Source organism: Symsagittifera roscoffensis, chromosome 5 (genome assembly GCF_963678635.1).
Source record: "Symsagittifera roscoffensis chromosome 5, txSymRosc1.1, whole genome shotgun sequence".
NCBI classification, from domain to species: domain Eukaryota; kingdom Metazoa; phylum Xenacoelomorpha; order Acoela; family Convolutidae; genus Symsagittifera; species Symsagittifera roscoffensis.
Window position 1 is genome coordinate 11,795,452 of NC_087066.1, and position 20,638 is coordinate 11,816,089.

A 20,638-nucleotide genomic window follows, 5' to 3' on the forward strand; every position below is an offset into this window, starting at 1 on the left:
TTCATCGGAGGGAGACTAACTGTGTCAGAGAAAAGTCCTTTTATATCCGGTGTATATAACTTTTTATGACCCCATTTTATGGCCTTCAGTTGGCCAGAGAAACCTTCGGTTATTCCTATCCGTCTCTTACTTGGTTAGCGTTATGAATAATAAACAGAGAGTATAAGTATAATAAACCACCCTAGGGTGCAAACAAGCCAACACAAGGGACGCAATGTTTAGTATGTGTTGCAAGTTTGATCAAAATGAGAGGTGGCAAGTATTTTTTACAAGCGCAAATTTTGACTTTTTATGAAAATTTCCCCTCAATATATGACTGGTATAAATGTAAATTAGACACTGGGAGGGGTTCCAAAGATCCCAATATGATCCTATAAACTAATTTATTTCAAATTATACCCAAAACCACGTCATCTTAAGCGGCAGATTCCTTACCTTTTTGCTTCTAATTTGAAAACAGACAAAATAGCTGACTAGAAGTATTTCAATATTTCGAAAACAGAATCGTTTTTGAAATAGTTTTCTATAGTTTCACCGTATCTTAACTAGCCCCCATCTAAACCTACTCCCCCCCCCCCCCCCCCCCCCCCCCAAAAAAAAAAGGATTTCTCCTTCCAACACCTCCTAAATTGTAATCAATCGTAACATACAAATTTCACAAAAATCCTTATTTGGATAATAAATTGGAGTTACACGAAACATTAAGTTTTTGATTACTATTAGTAACATACCACACCACAACCACAATCACAAACACACTTAATCAATCAACACTTTTGGGGTTGGTTATGAACACTAGCATTGTTTATGTTAAGAGTTAAAGTAGTTCACATACCCACATAGGCGGTGTTTCCTAAGTACCCCTTGCGAAGCACTGTGATCTTCAGCTCCCCTGCACTCTCGGCTACAGTGTATGACCTCTTGGCCAGGGTCAAATAGGACCACATGAGTTCATGACGCAATCCAGTGACCCTATTGCCACCTGCACAAAATTTAGTTTGTAATTTAGTTAGAAAAGAAAAGTTATCTTAGAAGAAGTAACAAAAAGCCATAAAATGAACGCAGAAAAAAAATTGTACAAGCAAAATTAACAACACGAAGCTTTTGAAGAAAAAAAGAAGGAAAACGCGTCACGAAGCCAATTTTTGTTGCAGTCACGAAGCCAATTTTTTGATCCTTCCTCAAAATGCTGTTATAATTAATTTTGACTATATTGCACGGCAAACTATTTATTGGGCGCTTTGGGACGATATCCCAAAATAGTACAAAGTGAATACCCTTTGGGTCGGCAGGGGTTCGAATTTTTAGGAAAAAGAACGTCCTCCCAACCCCCCACCCCCCCCCCCCCCCCCCCCCCAATCCGCTACTGCTTTTGGGTGAATTTCGACTAAAAATAAGAAATAAAAAAAACTTTCAGGTAAATTCAAAGAATTAATTTTTTGGTCAATTTAGAGAAAATTTTACTTTTCGCACTGAAGATACCATGCTCGTAAAATACTCGCAAAATAAATTATAAAAGGGAAAAGAGAACTTGAAACCATTTTTCCGCCACGAGTGATCGGTTTTCTTTCAGCAGATCAAATTCCGGTTAGAACATTTTAAAAATGATTTCATATTTGATATGATGCTTTTTATAGCACCTGATTTTACGCGGAAAACTCAAATTTCACCTCACGTCATAATCTTGATAGAATGGCAAACTATGTTTGAAAGTATTGATTGTTTTAAGCTCCTTGAAAGAATGAAGTCTTAGTTTAAACAACAAAAAAAAGTTCAGCAGAACTTTCATCCAGAAAAATCAGTTGCTACAGAGGCCACATTTAATGTTTTGAATCAAATTTAAAGGTATTTTTATACATTCATTTCAATAAAAGACCACTCCCAAAAAATCTTTTGTGTTTTTATATTTATAGCGAAAGACGGTGGAATTTTATTTTATTTGAGGGCTGAAAGGCACAAGTCTGCGATGTAGAAGTCAGCCTTCACTTGGGCCAAAGAATAAAAAAATTCAGTATAAAAGTCCCTATTCACATTTTAAAACTGATTTTCGATGATTTTTTGGGAAGCGAGAAGAGGCGAAAATAAAAATTCACAAGCATGAAAAATTGATTTATTTATGCATTAGAAAAATCAATTTTTTTATCAAATGCTTCAATATTTCGATAAGTTTTAAAATCATAACGAGTTTAAAAGTTTTTTATACAAAATTAGATCATTGAAGATCCTCTGGAACTTTGTTCTAAGCAACTGCCTAAAATAGGCAAAAATTTGCCTGATATTTTTTGCTCTTTCTCTTTTTGCTCTTTTGTTAGAAGTTGGATTTCTCCGTTACAGGGACAACAACATAATGCAGAGATAACTGTGCATGCGATAATCTTGTGAAATTCGGAGAAAACAAGCGGTGTAAATTCAAAAACTTTCCAGATAGAATTAATGTAGAAAACAAATTTTTCTTAATTCAGTGTCACTAAACATAGCGGGTATTCTAGACAATAATGCAAAGAGAACCTTTACAGCTTATATTCTTTTGAACCAAATCACATTTCATAAGATTTCAATATGATAAAACTTTTTGGTCTCACAGAAACCAGCTTTCAGCTAGCAAAAACAGCACAAAAAATAAAAATTTACCCCACACAAAAGTTAATTCCTACTCCTTAATTTAAATTCGAAACACGAACCGGGTGCCTGAGTGACGAAATTGTCAAAGGATATAGCCAAAAGACAGTTGGAAAAGAATCAATAAACGCTAGTAAACCGAAAAAAAATACATAACTTGCTTCAAATTGCTTTTTGAAAAACAAAAAAAGATGGCCTTAGAGTTTTTGAAATTTCTAAACACATTTTGATTGATAAACTTTTGATGAAAATAACTCAATTTGAGAACACTGGATCAAATAGTATAAATTTTATTTGAGAAATTTAAAATATCTGATAATTGAATTCCATTCCGGAAATTAGAAGACTATCAAGTTTTTCGTGATCTTTACCTTTTCGCTTTTTGATAGTAGAGTTTGCCTTCCTTTTCACAAAGGAAATGAATTGAACTGAAGAAAAAATCGAAAATCAAACCGCGAAAAAGTAAATTTGAGCCTGACACTAAAAAAATTAAAACTAAAATCATCAAGACCTATATAAATACTCTCATCGACTTTTAAAAAGCTTGCAAATAAACTTCACACCTATAGTAAATATTCTGGAAAATTATGCTACTAAATCGATTTCTGATTTCACTTATTTCAATCGCTAATTCGGATGCTTCTAAATTACTTAATAAAAAATGGTAGAGCTTTTTTAGACTTTATTCTTGGAAAATGTTTATAAATTCTTTGGGATTGCGCGTTTTGCTAAATTGATCGCGTATTTTTTAATAGATATGTTTTTTTTGAAATTGAAAATTGCAAAATATTGGTGTCACTTTGCTGCAACTGCATCTAATGAAACATCAAAGTTTTTTTGTAGAACAATTGTTACCTCTATATGAAAATACATGATTTTTTTTCATGCAAAATACAATTAATTTTTTGAAGAAAAAAATCATAATATCTCGTTTGACAAAAAACTGCAATTGACACATTCAAAATATTTTAAAAACAATTTCAGAGGATATCTGAAAAAATTTATTTGGAAAAGTGCTTTCCCCATAATATTCTTGAATATATAATTGTATGAGTAGCACTTTTTTCACAGACTAATTTCATGGTTTTGTATGATTAGACCCCTGTTTGTTACACGCTTTATACGACTACAAATCTTTTATTTTATTACATGCGTCATGCGCGAATATTATTAAATCTAGTTAGAAGCTCCTCAGTTTCGGTTAAAACTAGCTGAATTCACATGGTGTCCACGAATCTCAACATTTTCCACCAGAGAGCAAAGCAAAAAAACTCTAAGGGTTCCCGCATTGGCAAAACTAAGATTGCAATTGATAATCGCAAATAAAATCTACAGTTCAGCGAGCTAGTTTAATTTTATGCACAAAATAATGGATTTTTTTTTACTATCAAATCGATTACAATTGATTGCAGTTTATACTTATTTCAATCGATTTGATAGTGACCATAATCCAATCGATTTGATAGTGACGAAAATCCATTTTTAAGTGCCTTTTTTGCTACAAATTATATATAAATTTTTAACTGATTTTATACACATTATATACATATTTTATATAAATTATATACCCTATAAAATCCATTGCAATTTCGTTTAAATTTTTATAGAAAAAAATTCGAAATTGAAAAAAGTTTTGTTACGCGTCTTGTTTTTTGAAAATGGCCAAAATTGATTAAAACAACATAAATCATTATAATAAGACCAAAACTGATAAAACGAGAATAAGGGCGAGTTTTCGTTTTTTTTCCACTAGATTTTGATTGTTTGTGAGTTGGTGTTCGTTTCGGGGGGATAAAATCAAAAAAAAAAAACTAAAAAAAAAGGTTTTTGTCCAAAAATGGAAAACCCCAGTATCTTCTTAATTTTTTTCTTATATTTTCTCGAGTCGAAATATGTTCCCTGAGTTTTAAGTTGCTATATTTTTGTTGCATGTTTTTGAGCTCAAAAACGAATTTTTAGCGACCTTTTTCTGTATTTAGTACATTGGTTTTTGCCCAATATCTGATTTACATTGATAGTTTTTTAATATTTTTATTGCTTATTTTTGTGCCCAAAATCTTGTTTATATATTGATGATTTTCATGAATTTATGCATATTTTTGTGACTGAGTCTTGTTTATATCGATGATTTTCTTGAATTTGTGTCGTTTAGTTTGAATTCAACTTTTGTTTCGAGTTTTCAAACAGCATGCTTCTAAGAGTAAAAAAAATCAATTTTTTAGACAATATAATGCATTTTTTAGACAATTTAATCGATTTTTTTGGGTCCTCAGAAAATGCATTACAATCGATTATAATCGATTTTATACAGATTCTACACAGATTTTATACTGCCAAAAAATTCATTTTCTAGACTATAAAATCGGTTTTTCTGAATTGTATAAAATCCCTATAATATCCATTTTAGTGTCTAATTGGGTTAAATACAATCGATTTTTTACTAGTAGAAAATCGGTATAAAAATCGATTATAAGCGATTGCAATCTTATTTTTGCCAATGCGGGTTGTATTTTTACAGAATTCACTTGTTTTTTGTTCAAAGATTTTGAAAGTTGCTCAAAAACGCCATGTTAAATTGAAAAACAGCCTGCAGCGCGGAAAATTTTGGCACAAAAAATGTTGGCTACTTTTCCTCACGTTATGCTTGTAGTTATGAGCACACAAATATTTTATAATTATGCGCACACTGATAAAAGTCATATTCGACAATACACTGACCGGCATACCAAGATTCTCATTAATTACACAACGCTAGATTAGGTTGAACAACATCAGCAAGCTAGAGCACCCAACTTGAGACCAACCCAAGTTGCAGTGAACCTCAAGCTAGACACCAGTTGAAAAACTTTGGAGCGATTGCAGCCGGTGCAACAGAATCTGAACTCAATTTTGACCCTGAGGCTAGAAAATTCAGACAGATTTGTCCAGACTTCCTCCGAGACAAACATTCCACTCGAGGCGAAGACGACAGTCATTAAAAGTATCCCATTTTGTAATTCTTTTATGGGCGGGATCTTTAAAAGGCGGAAGCTTCAAGAGGAGGGATTATTGGTAATATTCCTGAAGTGCACGTGATTAATGTAGTTCATTTTGATTCAAGTTTGTTCAAACGGGCACTTTAGCTTTTATCATTTCAGAATTTTTGAATATTTTGTAAATTAAAATTTGGGTTCAAAAATTTGATCACACTTTTGGTCTGTCTGTTTCAGGCTGGCCTGAAGGTTTTTCGCAACGAAGGGCGAATAAAATAAAAACAAAGAAAGCTCGGTCAACCTTTTTTGTAGGTCAACACAGCCAAATTTTCTGATCTTCCCAAAAAAATTCACAGAGACCTTTTTTCTATTCCTCGGTTTCGAGATAGCGAATACTTCATTGCGATTAGATATTCATCCCCGAATTAATTCTTCCTTGATGGGATGTTCCGATTTGGGTTAAATTGGGTACGACGTTTGAAGTCGACCCTTAATCCCATTAACATATTAAGTATTCTAGGCATTCTTCTCTAGTATTTTTAAATGTGACAGATGCAGCTAAATACCAGAGCGTGCAATTGAAGGCGAATTGGATTGATTGCAGCATCAAAATTCCGGTTTGAACCCCCGGACCAAAATTAATCGAGGGGGAAATTTGTTAAATTGGCAACCATTTTTCATTCTACCCTCTACCTAACTAACAGCCACAGACATTTATTGCACATAACGCGCCATGATTTTGGGCCATAAAAACTGCATCGATTTTTAAACTACCGTTCAAAGTTTCCTGGACCTTGACATATACAACTGTTTTTACAATTCAGAGTTCAACTCTAGCGCCAGTTAATCTGGAAAAAGGCGGGAAAGCGTTTAAAAAGGGGACAATAGTTGCCACTTTTGCCGATTGGAAACTTTTAGCATTTCGGTCTTTGGGGAAAAGAAGGACAATACTTTTGGGCTGATTAGTTGAACAAGTTGAACAAGCGTGGGAGATACGTGAAAGAATCTACATGTGTTATAGTTCCTCGGTAGGCGCGGGTTAGGCAGGGGGTAAATTGAAGGGTAAAGTGACATTTTGACAACAAAAGGTTGAAGGCAGCGGCTGACAATTGAACAAAAAATTAGATCAATTCTGATTTCATTCTATTGCTACCAAGTAAAACCAAGCGAGGTGAATTGACGTCTAAAAATTTGGAGTCTATTCAGGGCCTAAAATTCCTCCAGAGAGTTAAAATCACATAAAACAGGCAATTTAAAACAAGGAGAACCAGTTGCTGAGCAAGTGGCATTGAATGGTCCAACAAAAAATCTAAGAAAGTCTTAAAATAGAAAAAAAAAATTGAAACTTTTGAAGAATCCTTCCAGGTGGTCCAAATCGGGAAGCCAAAAAACACACCCACGCCATAGTTCCTTCCCACTACCTCAATAATTGTCATTTAACAACACGATTTAAAAAAGCAAGGCCATTTTCTTGCCCAGTGGTGAAGTCAGGGCGGGATTCGACAACTGCAATACCCAAAGGCTCGGTACTATTTTACAGCATCCATTTTTGACCGAAATACCCAACAAAAAATTTCTAAGGGCTCATTGATTGCCAATTTCTGCGAAAATTAGGGCGAAAGAGAAAGTGAATTAAAATGGATTTCAGTGTTTTTTTCACGTTTCTAGCATATTTTCTAAAACATTGTTAAAAGATTTTTTCTGCTTCAAAAAGCCCCAAAAACCAATCTGTTCAACCAAAAGAATTTAAAATTTTTCTCAGTTTTTTAACAATTGTTGGGAATCCTATCTCACTGTTGCAAAGAAAACATATAAAAACAAACTTATTTCCCAAAGTAAGAATTAATCACTCAAATTATGTACGAATTAGTGTGAGTAACAAAATAATCGCTGAAAACCAGACGCGGATTTTCTCAAACTTCGAAAACCTTGAGAACATTTTTAGTCAACCAAATCGAATTTCCGAGCTCTTAAATTTTCCGCGTCTATGGCGAATTTTTTTTAAAAGCCATTGGCGCAAAAAAGAGTCAATTGGCGCGACAGACACTCTTAGGAATTTTAGGAATGGAATAAAAAATGAATATCGTACCCTTTGATTTGTCAGGGGATACTTTGATACTCCCCCATCTGGCCCAAAAAATCAACAACTGCTGAAAAATCTTCTTCGCATTCTTCTTCATATCCGCTTTCCGCTATCTATGGTAGTGTTTAATTAAAATTTTTTAAACAACACTTTGTGGACGCTCAGAATTTAAAATTTTTTTTGACTCGATTAAGGTTTGAATGATGAATCTCACGACTCATACCGTTTTCAATTAAGGTTCCGGATTTTGCTTAAAAAAATTTCATATGGCAAAGAATAAATTAAAACAGGACTGCTTGCGTAAAAGCGAAGACCTGAATGTTTCGGCTTCCTTTTAAGGTTTATAGAGTAATGTTCTTTTTCAGAAAAACTTGATAAAATTTTCAAAAAAAAAGAATTTTAGAGTGATATTTACAAAGAGATAGTTTTCGCTTTAGGCAAATTAGTATTAAATAGACCAATCAACAACCCTCAATGCAATTTAGAATATTTTCTAAATCAAATTGAATCTCAGCTTACGCGTTCGTTGATAGCACGAAATATATCGCGCGTTACTTATCTCAAACTGTCCAATAAATTTTTTAACCTTGCAATAAACAAGGGTTTTGTAATCGGTACTAGAGTTTTTTCCAATAAACAACTTCACAGGACAACTTCACAGATGTTCACAGGACTCATCTGGACTTTTTCCCTGGAAGCCTCTATTAGAAACAAAATTACCGCTACAGATACAATTTGTGCATTTTAGCATTTTGAATACCTGTCCTATTCAAAATCTGCTGTTTATATTGTTACTTTACTAACTCAATGTGTTAACATTTCATTTTTTTTTTTCGTAATTTTTTTTTCTTTTTTGGCTTGATAGGTTTCGGCTTTTATTATACCGGCTTAGTGGCCTCATTTTGGGTCGTTCAACAAGCGATCAAAACTTTTTTGTGCGTTTATGGTTTGCGGGTGTAGGGTATGAAATAATTTCAGGAATTAGATTCCAGACGGGACCTGTAATTTTGCAAACTGAAAATTTTCGGCTAATTTAGGTTGTCTCTCTTCATATTTTTGTCGGTGTAATTCCCTCAGAGAAGACTTTTTGTAATTTTGGCTTTTTTCCAGAACTCCGAATGCTATTTGTGTTGGCCTATATTGCCATTAAATGTTTTTTGACAAACAATTTTGAAGGTTTTTTTTTTAGTTTTTGGATTTTCTTTTTTTTTTTCCAATTTTTAATCAATCATTTTTGGTGTTGCAATTAACGCAAAGCTCAGGTTAGCCTCTGTGGTCGAGATAAGATCGAGTCGAGATTAGATCGAGTCGAGTCGAGCATCATATTACAGCGAACGTTGTTGCGATTCGAGTTAAAATTCAAAACATAGCAAACTGACAGTTGGAAGAGAGTAATCAACGCAAAGAAATCGAACAAAAAACACAATTTTCGATTTTTTAACAAAAAAAGTACATTGCCTTTAGGCTCTTTGGCTCTTTCAATTTCGAGAACAATTTATGATTGACTCTTTTTTGATCAAATTAACCCAATTTAAGTAAACTGTATGAATAGATAAATTTTTCATTCCGCTGTGAAATCTGAAAATAGAATTTCATTATCAAAACTAGAGGTCGAGCAAATTTTTTGTGCCTGTACACTTGTATACTAGAATCTGCTTTCCTTTTAACAATGTGAATGCACTGAACTTAAATAGAAATCAAAAGTCAAACCGCGAAAAATTAAAATTGAGCTCGAAAAAATTTCAAGAGTTATTCCTAAAAAAACAAACAAAAACTACATTCCTTACTCTACTTCAAAACCGCAACTTATTTACCTTAAAGTATTGCAACCCTAGTACGCTTCATAAATGCCAACAAGAAATGCTGAAGGCTTGAATGAGTTTGAGTATGATGTCACAATTTGTGTCTAATCCGCTAATTTACCTTTTTAACCCTGTCAATTGGAAAGGAGGAGGGAGTGGGATTAGAAGCCGGAATTAGAAGGACGATTTCCTAATGAGAAATGGCAGGAGAACTAGATTCGGAAAAACTGATTTTGCAAACTCATTTCCGTAGCGAAGAAGTTTTTGACCTCTGACTTTCACAAACTGTTATTCATTTTAGCAATCACAATGGCTGGCAAACTGTCTTAAGGCTGTTAAATCTTCATTGTGCTTAATCAAAACAAAACATTGAAACTATTTTAGAAACAAAAAAATGTTATATCAATTTTTCCATCATGTTGATAAGACTTGTGAAATAATGAGGTCTATCAAAAATGCTATGGAAATCTAACTTTTTAAAATTACAATTTTGTAATCTAATTCTTGTAAACAGTTTACTTCGAACCCAATTCGACCAGCCAAAATTTGCTTTTTCTTCGTAATGTTTATTTTATCATAAACACAAATACTACCCCCTTCCCGCGCATAAATATAGTTTAGTCTATGTCCAGTCGTTGTTGCTCATTCATTCACGCGCGTAGGGGACTGGCGAGATTGCTTTGCTACTCTTTACTAATCAGCGGCTGTCAGCGGATTGAGGGGAGAGTATTAGCGACTGAGAAGCAGAGTGCTGACAGCTGATTAGCCCATTGAGACTAAACTCAATTAGCCCTTCTGACAGACCCATTAGACAGCCACCCCCTCGGTCACTACCTAACCCCCCCCTCCCCGCCACCCCAGTGAACCAAGAAAAGAAATTAACTGACCACACACCCCCCTTCGATATATCCCATCAACAAGTCATCAATTCAAAATGCCCAGCATTGTTTATTAGATTTGACTACTCTTCGCCTTAATCGTTAACATGAACTTGACCTTAATTTTTTTACCGTTGATCAAATGAATTGAATTTTTTAATAGAGTTTTAAAAATACCACCAGTGTCTCTATTTTTTTGAGGAAAAAATTAATTTGTTTTGAGAAAACAAAAAAAGACAAGCGTGCTACGCAGAATGAAGATACATCAAACAAAACAAAACAATGATGAAATGCGTGGGAGTTTGTCTAATTAATTGATTATCCATGGCCAAACTGAAGACGACGAGGTCTGAATGTCAAAGATTGAAGAAAATTTAAAAATAGAAACAAAAATGAGAATTAACAGCGCCGTAACTACGAAAATAGTTGTGATAAATTGTGCAATTGGTGAATTTTCGAGAACTCGCGCAAAACTGCGAACTATACTATGTAACTGAATCCACAGAAAACTTGGTTTTTAATTTGGCTTTTTGAACCTGTTCAATTCTCTAAGTAATTTGCTCTTAACTAATTCAAACTAACAAACTAATTTGTTTTTTTTGTGACTATTTGTAAGCTGCATTTTATTGATTTCAATATGATCTCAATAGTTAGTGAGAAATGTGTACTGAAAAAATAAGAAATTTGGAAATGTTCGGTTAAATGAGCTTGACTCACCTCTGTCGGCTAAGTTGTACTCGAATGAGTCCCGCCACTCGGTTGTGCCGAATTTGAGCAGGTAGTAGATCCTCTTCTCATTGATGTCAGCTAAAATGAAAGCAAAATGATGAAAAAAGATGCCTTCGGATTCTGAAGATATGCGACGAAAATTTTGATGGTTATGGGCTCAGGTAAAACTTGAACTACAAATACAAATGGAAATCGCCGCTAACTTTGAATAGATCAATAGCATATGGTCTTTGATATAAATATACATTATTCAACAAAAATTTTTATTAAAAAAAGTTGAAATTGTCTACAAATAAAACATTTCTTTTCTTGACAATTTTCCAAATATATTCAGACCACATTTTTTACCGGTTATGTTTGAGAGAATCTCTAAAATTTAGATAATTCACGCAAAATCAGCTACCACAAATAATCAACGGAGGGTTTTCAGTGATAAATCATAAAAACCCTTTCATTCATGATTCAAGTGAAATTTTTAAAAAATATATAAAACTTTTCCCAGTGTCGAGAAAAAACAGTTTGAAATTTTAAATTTTTCGTCTAAATTAGAGCTTTTATTTATGCTTTTTCTTTTCTTTATGCATAATTTAGGCTGTTCAAAATAGCTTAATTGTGCCTAATTTTAATTTCATTCGAATGAAACTAGTTTTTGGAGATTTTTGATGCCATCTGCGGGAAAAAAATTGAAAATTTCATTTTTTTAATTGTTTTCGATTTTTTGTTTGTTTTTCTAGTCATTTTTCTTCAAAAATGGTTGTTCTGTTTGCCTAAATTTTTGTGATTGTCGAATATGCCTAAAGTATAGTTTTACGTCAGATCCTTTTATCAGACCACGTAGAAAAAGTTATACTAATTTGAAAAAACAAATTGTAGATTTTTAAAGACTATGGTTGGAACATTCTATACTACTTGCACAGTAACCGGATATCCTTCTAATCAAAATGAACTTTTCTTTTAAATGTTTCTCTGCTCAGTTTTTCATTGAATTAAACTGAGTGTAAAATAATGTTTATTGTTTGTGCTGTAAAACCAAATCGGTATCACCGTACTATTTCGGAAACTTTTGAATGGTTGACCGGGATTTGTCAGGAATTTTTCTCAGTGTTCGTCTTGAATATTCCATTTTCAACACTGGTCGACCGAAAAAGAATTTCGCAAAATTATCTTTATGAAGGAATCTAGCCAGACGGTGGTCGAGCTAACACAAAATTTTGCCCGACACTATTCAATCTAATTACGTTTCAGATCAGCAAGCTTTATCAAATCAAAATATGGATTTTTTTTAAGGTATAATGATTTATTTAACAAAATCATTTGTATCGTATAATAACTTGATTTAAACCAAATTCAAATTTTTCGCCTCTGGAAACAGACAAAAGGACAAAAAAGTTTTAGAAATTCAGAACTTTGGAGCTCAAAGTTTTTCATGAAAAGAATATCATTTTCTGCTCAAAAACACTTAACCAATTTTATCATCTTACCTGCGGTTCGATAAATTTTTCTTCTGTTTTTTTTTCATGCCGGTGATTGTATTTCATGCCGGTGAGAAGAATCTAGCCCGACGGTGGTCGAGCTAACACAAAATTTTGCCCGACACTATTCAATCTAATTACGTTTCAGATCAGCAAGCTTTATCAAATCAAAATATGGATTTTTTTAAGGTATAATGATTTATTTAACAAAATCATTTGTATCGTATAATAACTTGATTTAAACCAAATTCAAATTTTTCGCCTCTGGAAACAGACAAAAGGACAAAAAAGTTTTAGAAATTCAGAACTTTGGAGCTCAAAGTTTTTCATGAAAAGAATATCATTTTCTGCTCAAAAACACTTAACCAAATTTATCATCTTATCTGCTGTTCGATACATTTTTCTTCTGTTTTTTTTTCATGCCGGTGATTGTATTTCATGCCGGTGAGAAGAATCTAGCCCGACGGTGGTCGAGCTAACACAAAATTTTGCCCGACACTATTCAATCTAATTACGTTTCAGATCAGCAAGCTTTATCAAATCAAAATATGGATTTTTTTAAGGTATACTGATTTATTTAACAAAATCATTTGTATCGTATAATAACTTGATTTAAACCAAATTCAAATTTTTTGCCTCTGGAAACAGACAAAATGACAAAAAATTTTTAGAAATTCAGAACTTTGGAGCTCAAAGTTTTTCATGAAAAGAATATCATTTTCTGCTCAAAAACACTTAACCAAATTTATCATCTTACCTGCGGTTCGATAAATTTTTCTTCTGTTTTTTTTCATGCCGGTGATTGTATTTCATGCCGGTGAGAAGAATCTAGCCCGACGGTGGTCGAGCTAACACAAAATTTTGGCCGACACTATTCAATCTAATTACGTTTCAGATCAGCAAGCTTTATCAAATCAAAATATGGATTTTTTTAAGGTATACTGATTTATTTAACAAAATCATTTGTATCGTATAATAACTTGATTTAAACCAAATTCAAATTTTTTGCCTCTGGAAACAGACAAAAGGACAAAAAAATTTTAGAAATTCAGAACTTTGGAGCTCAAAGTTTTTCATGAAAAGAATATCATTTTCTGCTCAAAAACTCTTAACCAAATTTATCATCTTACCTGCGGTTCGATAAATTTTTCTTCTGTTTTTTTTCATGCCGGTGATTGTATTTCATGCCGGTGAGAAGAATCTAGCCCGACGGTGGTCGAGCTAACACAAAATTTTGCCCGACACTATTCAATCTAATTACGTTTCAGATCAGCAAGCTTTATCAAATCAAAATATGGATTTTTTTAAGGTATACTGATTTATTTAACAAAATCATTTGTATCGTATAATAACTTGATTTAAACGAAATTCAAATTTTTTGCCTCTGGAAACAGACAAAAGGACAAAAAAATTTTAGAAATTCAGAACTTTGGAGCTCAAAGTTTTTCATGAAAAGAATATCATTTTCTGCTCAAAAACACTTAACCAAATTTATCATCTTACCTGCGGTTCGATAAATTTTTCTTCTGTTTTTTTTCATGCCGGTGATTGTATTTCATGCCGGTGAGAAGAATCTAGCCCGACGGTGGTCGAGCTAACACAAAATTTTGCCCGACACTACTCAATCTAATTACGTTTCAGATCAGCAAGCTTTATCAAATCAAAATATGGATTTTTTTAAGGTATACTGATTTATTTAACAAAATCATTTGTATCGTATAATAACTTGATTTAAACCAAATTCAAATTTTTTGCCTCTGGAAACAGACAAAAGGACAAAAAAATTTTAGAAATTCAGAACTTTGGAGCTCAAAGTTTTTCATGAAAAGAATATCATTTTTTGCTCAAAAACACTTAACCAAATTTATCATCTTATCTGCTGTTCGATACATTTTTCTTCTGTTTTTTTTTCATGCCGGTGATTGTATTTCATGCCGGTGAGAAGAACCTAGCCCGACGGTGGTCGAACTAACACAAAATTTTGCCCGACACTATTCAATCTAATTACGTTTCAGATCAGCAAGCTTTATCAAATCAAAATATGGATTTTTTTAAGGTATAATGATTTATTTAACAAAATCATTTGTATCGTATAATAACTTGATTTAAACCAAATTCAAATTTTTTGCCTCTGGAAACAGACAAAAGGACAAAAAAGTTTTAGAAATTCAGAACTTTGGAGCTCAAAGTTTTTCATGAAAAGAATATCATTTTCTGCTCAAAAACACTTAACCAAATTTATCATCTTACCTGCGGTTCGATAAATTTTTCTTGGTTTTTTTTTCATGCCGGTGATTGTATTTCATGCCGGTGAGAAGAATCTAGCCCGACGGTGGTCGAGCTAACACAAAATTTTGCCCGAAACTATTCAATCTAATTACGTTTCAGATCAGCAAGCTTTATCAAATCAAAATATGGATTTTTTTAAGGTATAATGATTTATTTAACAAAATAATTTGTATCGTATAATAACTTGATTTAAACCAAATTCAAATTTTTCGCCTCTGGAAACAGACAAAAGGACAAAAAAGTTTTAGAAACTCAGAACTTTGGAGCTCAAAGTTTTTCATGAAAAGAATATCATTTTCTGCTCAAAAACACTTAACCAAATTTTTCATCTTACCTGCGGTTCGATAAATTTTTCTTCTATTTTTTTCATGCCGGTGATTGTATTTCAGTGCGTGTCTTCCTCTAATTGGAAATCACTTGAGAAAAAATTGTGAAATTTTTGTGTATGTGGTTTTTCTACATTTCTTCATTTTTTCGAATTAAGTTTTTCGTTTGACTTTTTGGCTGCTAGCCTGCAATGCATGTTTGACTGGCATTGCAGGTAGTGCGAAGCTCTGCTTCGCCTCTGCGTTTCAATATGACTTCAATGCTGCCTGGTTGATACTTGATGCGTGTTTGCCAGTTCAGAGACACGAAATGTTTGTGAAAATAATTGGTTGTTATCGATGCGAAACGCTGCCCCAGTGCGTATTGTACCCACTGCCAGGCCACTGGGCAATAATTTTCACAATGAGACGGAGTCTCAGTTCGGTAATTCATCTTTGTTTTGGAATATTTGTTTTATAATTTCGGTTTGTATTTCATCCGGATGCAGTGCCGCTTGTTTACTAATTTTCTTAGTATTCTGGCTAGCATAAAAAATATTCTATTAATTTTTTTAAACCAAACATATTTTTGTAAAAACCATAAAGAACTCATAGTTTCTAGGGTTTCACTCATAGTTTCTAAATTGATTCAAATTGCGCCAATTGATTTATGATGAGTCAGTGGCTATCAAGTACTGCAGCTGTTTTGATAACGACCTATTTTTGTTCCTAATTTAGAAGATTATTAACGTAAGTTCCTGCAAATTTTTTTTCAGAGAAAGTTTGACCATTTAATTAATAGTTATTGACGGAAATTTTAAATACTATTTGAAAAACTGTCTTATGAGCTCAAAATCTAGAAAATTGTTTTTTTTTGACAATTGCAAATTGCCTATTTAGAATACATCTTTCGCGCAAAACTTCGTAAGTGCTAATAACGCGTACAGGAGGCGGCAAAAGTAACTGGGCAAAAAACCATTAAAAATCGCACTGACGCAAATTAATTATTTGAGTTTGCTGCGCTAATTGACGCAAATGTTATCATTATGTTAAGGATGTAGCGTATGGAGAAAAAAATTGATTTTTTAAAGAGAGAACTTTCAAAATAATGCTAATTTATTCACAAAAACTGCATTCGATACGCAAGAGCAGCCGGAACAATCAGGTGCTTCCACATGACACAAGCGGTTTGAAATTACTATTACGCTTAAATTCAATTTATGCGCAACAAAAATAAAACTGCTCGTATCAAGGAGAAGCCCTGAATGTTCCGGCTGCTTTTTAAGGTCTATGGAGCAGTAAAAACATGAAAAATTTAAATATAAAAATCAATTGAAATATTTAAAAATTTTTTTAGACTTTTGTAAAAACATCTCCACACGTCATATTAAGAACAAAGTAATAGAATTTGCTCCTATTAACAAATCAAATATGGCAAATAAGCTTCCTTGAACCAATTTGGAACGGTTTCTATGACGGAGTAAATCCCCGCTTACGCGTTAATAGCGCGAACTATATCGCACGTTAATTGTCCCAAATTGGCCAAAATGGTAGTCTTTAAACCCCATAACTTTGCAAAAAGAAGGTGAAATATCTCTTCAAATTTAAACTTAGGACAACAATTGCTTTCGAATGATATTTAAAAAATTCGGTGAAAAATGGCTAGATAAAAAGTCAAAATTTGTCTGAAGAAAAAAAACCCACCCTGAGCACAAATATTCCTTTATTTTCGTTACGAAAGTCGGAACAACATGACTGCTCGTGTCAGGTTTTAAGGTCTATGGTCTATGGAGCAGTAATAAAATGATTAATTACACCCGAGCAGAAATATTCCGTTACTTTCGTTACCAAAGTCGGAACAACAAAAAGTATTTGCTAACAAGCTTCTTCCTGGCAATATTTTTAATCGGAGAAGCAACAAATGCTTACACTCGAATTAACGTCAAAAAGTTTCCATTATCCATTTCTAAGGTTAAGCATAGAAATTGAAAATAGGATTTCAAATTCACTACAACGCAGACAGTTTCTGGCGCAGATACGGGAAATACTACAAAACTTTGCGAGTAAAGCGATATCACACTCCACCGCTAAAAACAAATGAAATCTTACTAGGTTGCAGATAATCGAAAATTTACTTACAGCGAAAATAAGCAGATCAAAGAATAGATAGTTGCTGAGCACTTTGGCAAAAAAAACAACTTTTATACTTTTATTCCATTAAAAAATATAGTATAATTTTTTTTGCTTTTTAGGAGCTGAGGGGCTGCGCATTAATTCAGTCTTTCGAAAGCAAAACTAATTCGCTGAAGTAAGGTAACCAGGGGCGGATTTAGGGGAGGGGGTGGACGCCCCCCTCCCCCTCAGGGATTCGACCCCCTGCCGACCAAAAGGGTCCCCCCTTTGGTACTTTTTACGAAACCAATTTTTGGCCGACCGACCCTAAAATTTTTCTCAAGGCGCCTTCGACCTAAAAAAAAGGTCGTCAAAATTTTCGAATATTTTTTGAAAATCCGCCCCCCTCGAGAAAATCCTAGATCCGCCCCTGAAGGTAACACAACTTTTTTGTTTTACTAACAAAAGAGTGAATCAAACTCATAGGCTCAGCACCCTGAATTATCATAAACGTTTTTTTATTAAAACTGTATAAATTTCGAAAAAATTTCTACATGGATTTTATTACGACTGAAAATGTTTTTTTTTCAAAATATATCAATTATACTCATCAGAACTGAAGTTGTACCAGGGGCGGATCTAGAATTTTCTCGAGGGGGGGCGGATTTTTAAAAAATATTCGAAAATTTTGACGACCTTTTTTTTAGGTCGACAGAATTGATTTTCCGAGCTCTCCGAAAGCACTAAAAAGACACTGTTTTGGCCAAATTTTCAGCGCGGCAAGCAAATTAAAAAAAAACAGATACAAAATCTGTTTTTGGGCACTTTTTGGAAAATTTTGACAAAAAATCGTGTTTTTTGGCGCACGCTCCCCTCAAAGTTAGTATATATTGGCACCGAATGCGCCTTTAGAGCAATTTTAGGGTCGGTCGGACAAAAATTGATTTCTTAAAAAGCATCAAAGGGGGGAATCCGCCCATGAGTTGTACTATATAATTTTGCGGGAAAATAACACAATTGAAAAAATCCGATTATCCACGCTCAGGCTAAAAATTGATGATATGCACAGGAGCTCAACTGTTGGGGACGTAACGGGGAAGCGTTTATGCGTACGACAAGCTGTTGAAATCAATTGAAAATTCATATCAGCACCTTTAAAAATTTTAATCAAACTTTTCACTCTTTATCGGCTTTCAGACCAAATAACTTGCAAGATAAACGGCCTTCGAGTCTAGGGTCTCATGTGTTGACAATAATTGTTCTGATCATTAAAAATGGAGAGGAAACTTGATGTAGGGTTTGTTTCAGTTTTTTGTCTTTCTTTTTTTCTTGTTCTGTTTTCCGCCCAAACACAGGTGCCACAAACAATCATCGAAAAAGTCGAGTGATAAGCCATATTGAATCCTTTTCATCGTGATTTGAATGACGTTATAATTTTTTTTTAAAGTTGTCCCATACCAGAATCGAGACAAAACAAAAATTTCTAAAATGATCAAAAAATAATTGGGTAAAATTGTAAAAAAAAAAAGTTTCACTTTTTTCAGTACTTTATCATTTTTTGAAAACAGCTGTTGCTGATTATATATATATATAAACTTTTTACGCGTTTGTATTATTCTCTCATCACATGGGTTTCAAAAGTTTTGACGACCTTTTTTTTAGGTCGACAGAATTGATTTTCCGAGCTCTCCTAAAGCACTAAAAAGACACAGTTTAGGTCAAATTTTCAGCGCGGCAAGCAAATTAAAAAAAAAAAACAGATACAAAATCTTTTTTTTTGGCATTTTTTGGAAAATTTTGAAAAAAAATCGTGTTTTTTGTCTCACGCTCCCCCTCAAAAGAAGTATATATTGGCACCAAATGCGCCTTTAGAGCAATTTCAGGGTCGGTCGGACAAAAATTGATTTCTTAAAAAGCATCAAAGGGGGGAATCCGCCTCTGAGTTGTACTATATAATTTTGCGGGAAAATAACACAATTAAAAAAATCCGTTTATCCACGCTCAGGCTAAAATTTGATGATATGCACAGGAGCTCAACTATTGGGGAGGTAACGGGGAAGTGTTTATGCGTACGAGAAGCTGTTGAAATCAATTGAAAATTCATATCAGCACGTTTAAAATTTTTAATCAAACTTTTCACTCTTTATCGGCTTACAGACCAAATAACTTGCAAGATAAACGGCCTTCGAGACTAGGGTCCCATGTGTTGACAATAACTGTTCTGATCATTAAAAATGGAGAGGAAACTTGATGTAGGGTTTGTTTCAGTTTTTTGTCTTTCTTTTTTTCTTGTTCTGTTTTCCACCCAAACACAGGTGCCACAAACAATCATCGAAAAATCCGAGTGATAAACCATATTGAATCCTTTTCATCGTGATTTGAATGACGTTATAATTTTAAAAAAAGTTGTCCAATACCAGAATCGAGACAAGACAAAGTTTTCTAAAATGATCAAAAAATAATTGGGTAAAATTGTAAAAATATGTATCACTTTTTTCAGTACTTTATCATTTTTTGAAATCAGTTGTTGCTGATTATATATATGTATATACAGGGGCGGATTTAGGTGGGGGGCGGACGCCCCCCTCAGGGATTCGACACACTGCCGACCCAAAGGGTCCCCCCTATGATACTTTTTAAGAAATCCATTTTTGGCCGACCGACCCTAAAATTTTTCTAAAGGCGCCTTCGGCGCCAATATCTACTAATTTTGAGAAGGGACCAAAATTTTAAATTTTCCAAAAAGTGCCTAAAATTTTCAAAATTTTGGTCAAAATTTTCCAAAAGTGCCTAAAAACGCCTTTTTTGGCCTGTTTTTTCAAAAAAGGTCAAAATTTTTTGAAAAATGTTTGAAAATCCCCCACCCCCCTCGAGAAAATCCTAGATCCGCCCCTGTATATATATATATATATATATATATATATATATATATATATATATATATATAAACTTTTTACGCGTTTGTATTATTCTCTCATCACATGGGTTTCGAAAATTTTGACGACCTTTTTTTTAGGCCAACCAAATTAATTTTCCGAGCTCTCCTAAAGCACTAAAAAGACCGTAGATAGACCCAATTTTCTACGCCGCAGGAAAATTTTAGAAAAAACAGTTACAAAAAGCCGACCCTTTAAAATTTTAGGGTCGTTCGGCCAGTAATGTTTTTCTTTAAAAGTAACAAAGGTGGAACCTTTGGGTCGGCAGAGGGTCGAATCCCTGAGGGAGAGGGGAAGCGTCTGCCAAAAAATCCGCCCCTCCCCCTAAATCCGTCCCTGAATCTCACTGAGCAATCAGCCAGCCTGTTTTTTTTTTGTAATTTTCATAAAAGGTTCTTGTACTATCGGGGGACGCCCATTTTAAAGTGAAATCATAAAAGT

The 20,638-nt window shown here is 33.6% G+C and overlaps 1 protein-coding gene across 1 annotated transcript in view; it reads right to left on the reverse strand.

The window, feature by feature from the left end:
* Positions 1 to 20,638, reverse strand: part of LOC134846599 (FRAS1-related extracellular matrix protein 2-like) — a 69,369-nt gene that overhangs the window by 27,859 nt on the left and 20,872 nt on the right. The window contains exons 6-7 of the mRNA XM_063863984.1: positions 11,072 to 11,161; positions 836 to 982 (exon numbers count right to left, since the gene is read on the reverse strand). Coding sequence (XP_063720054.1) covers positions 836 to 982; positions 11,072 to 11,161 — 237 coding nt within the window. The remainder of the gene's footprint in view (positions 1 to 835; positions 983 to 11,071; positions 11,162 to 20,638) is intronic.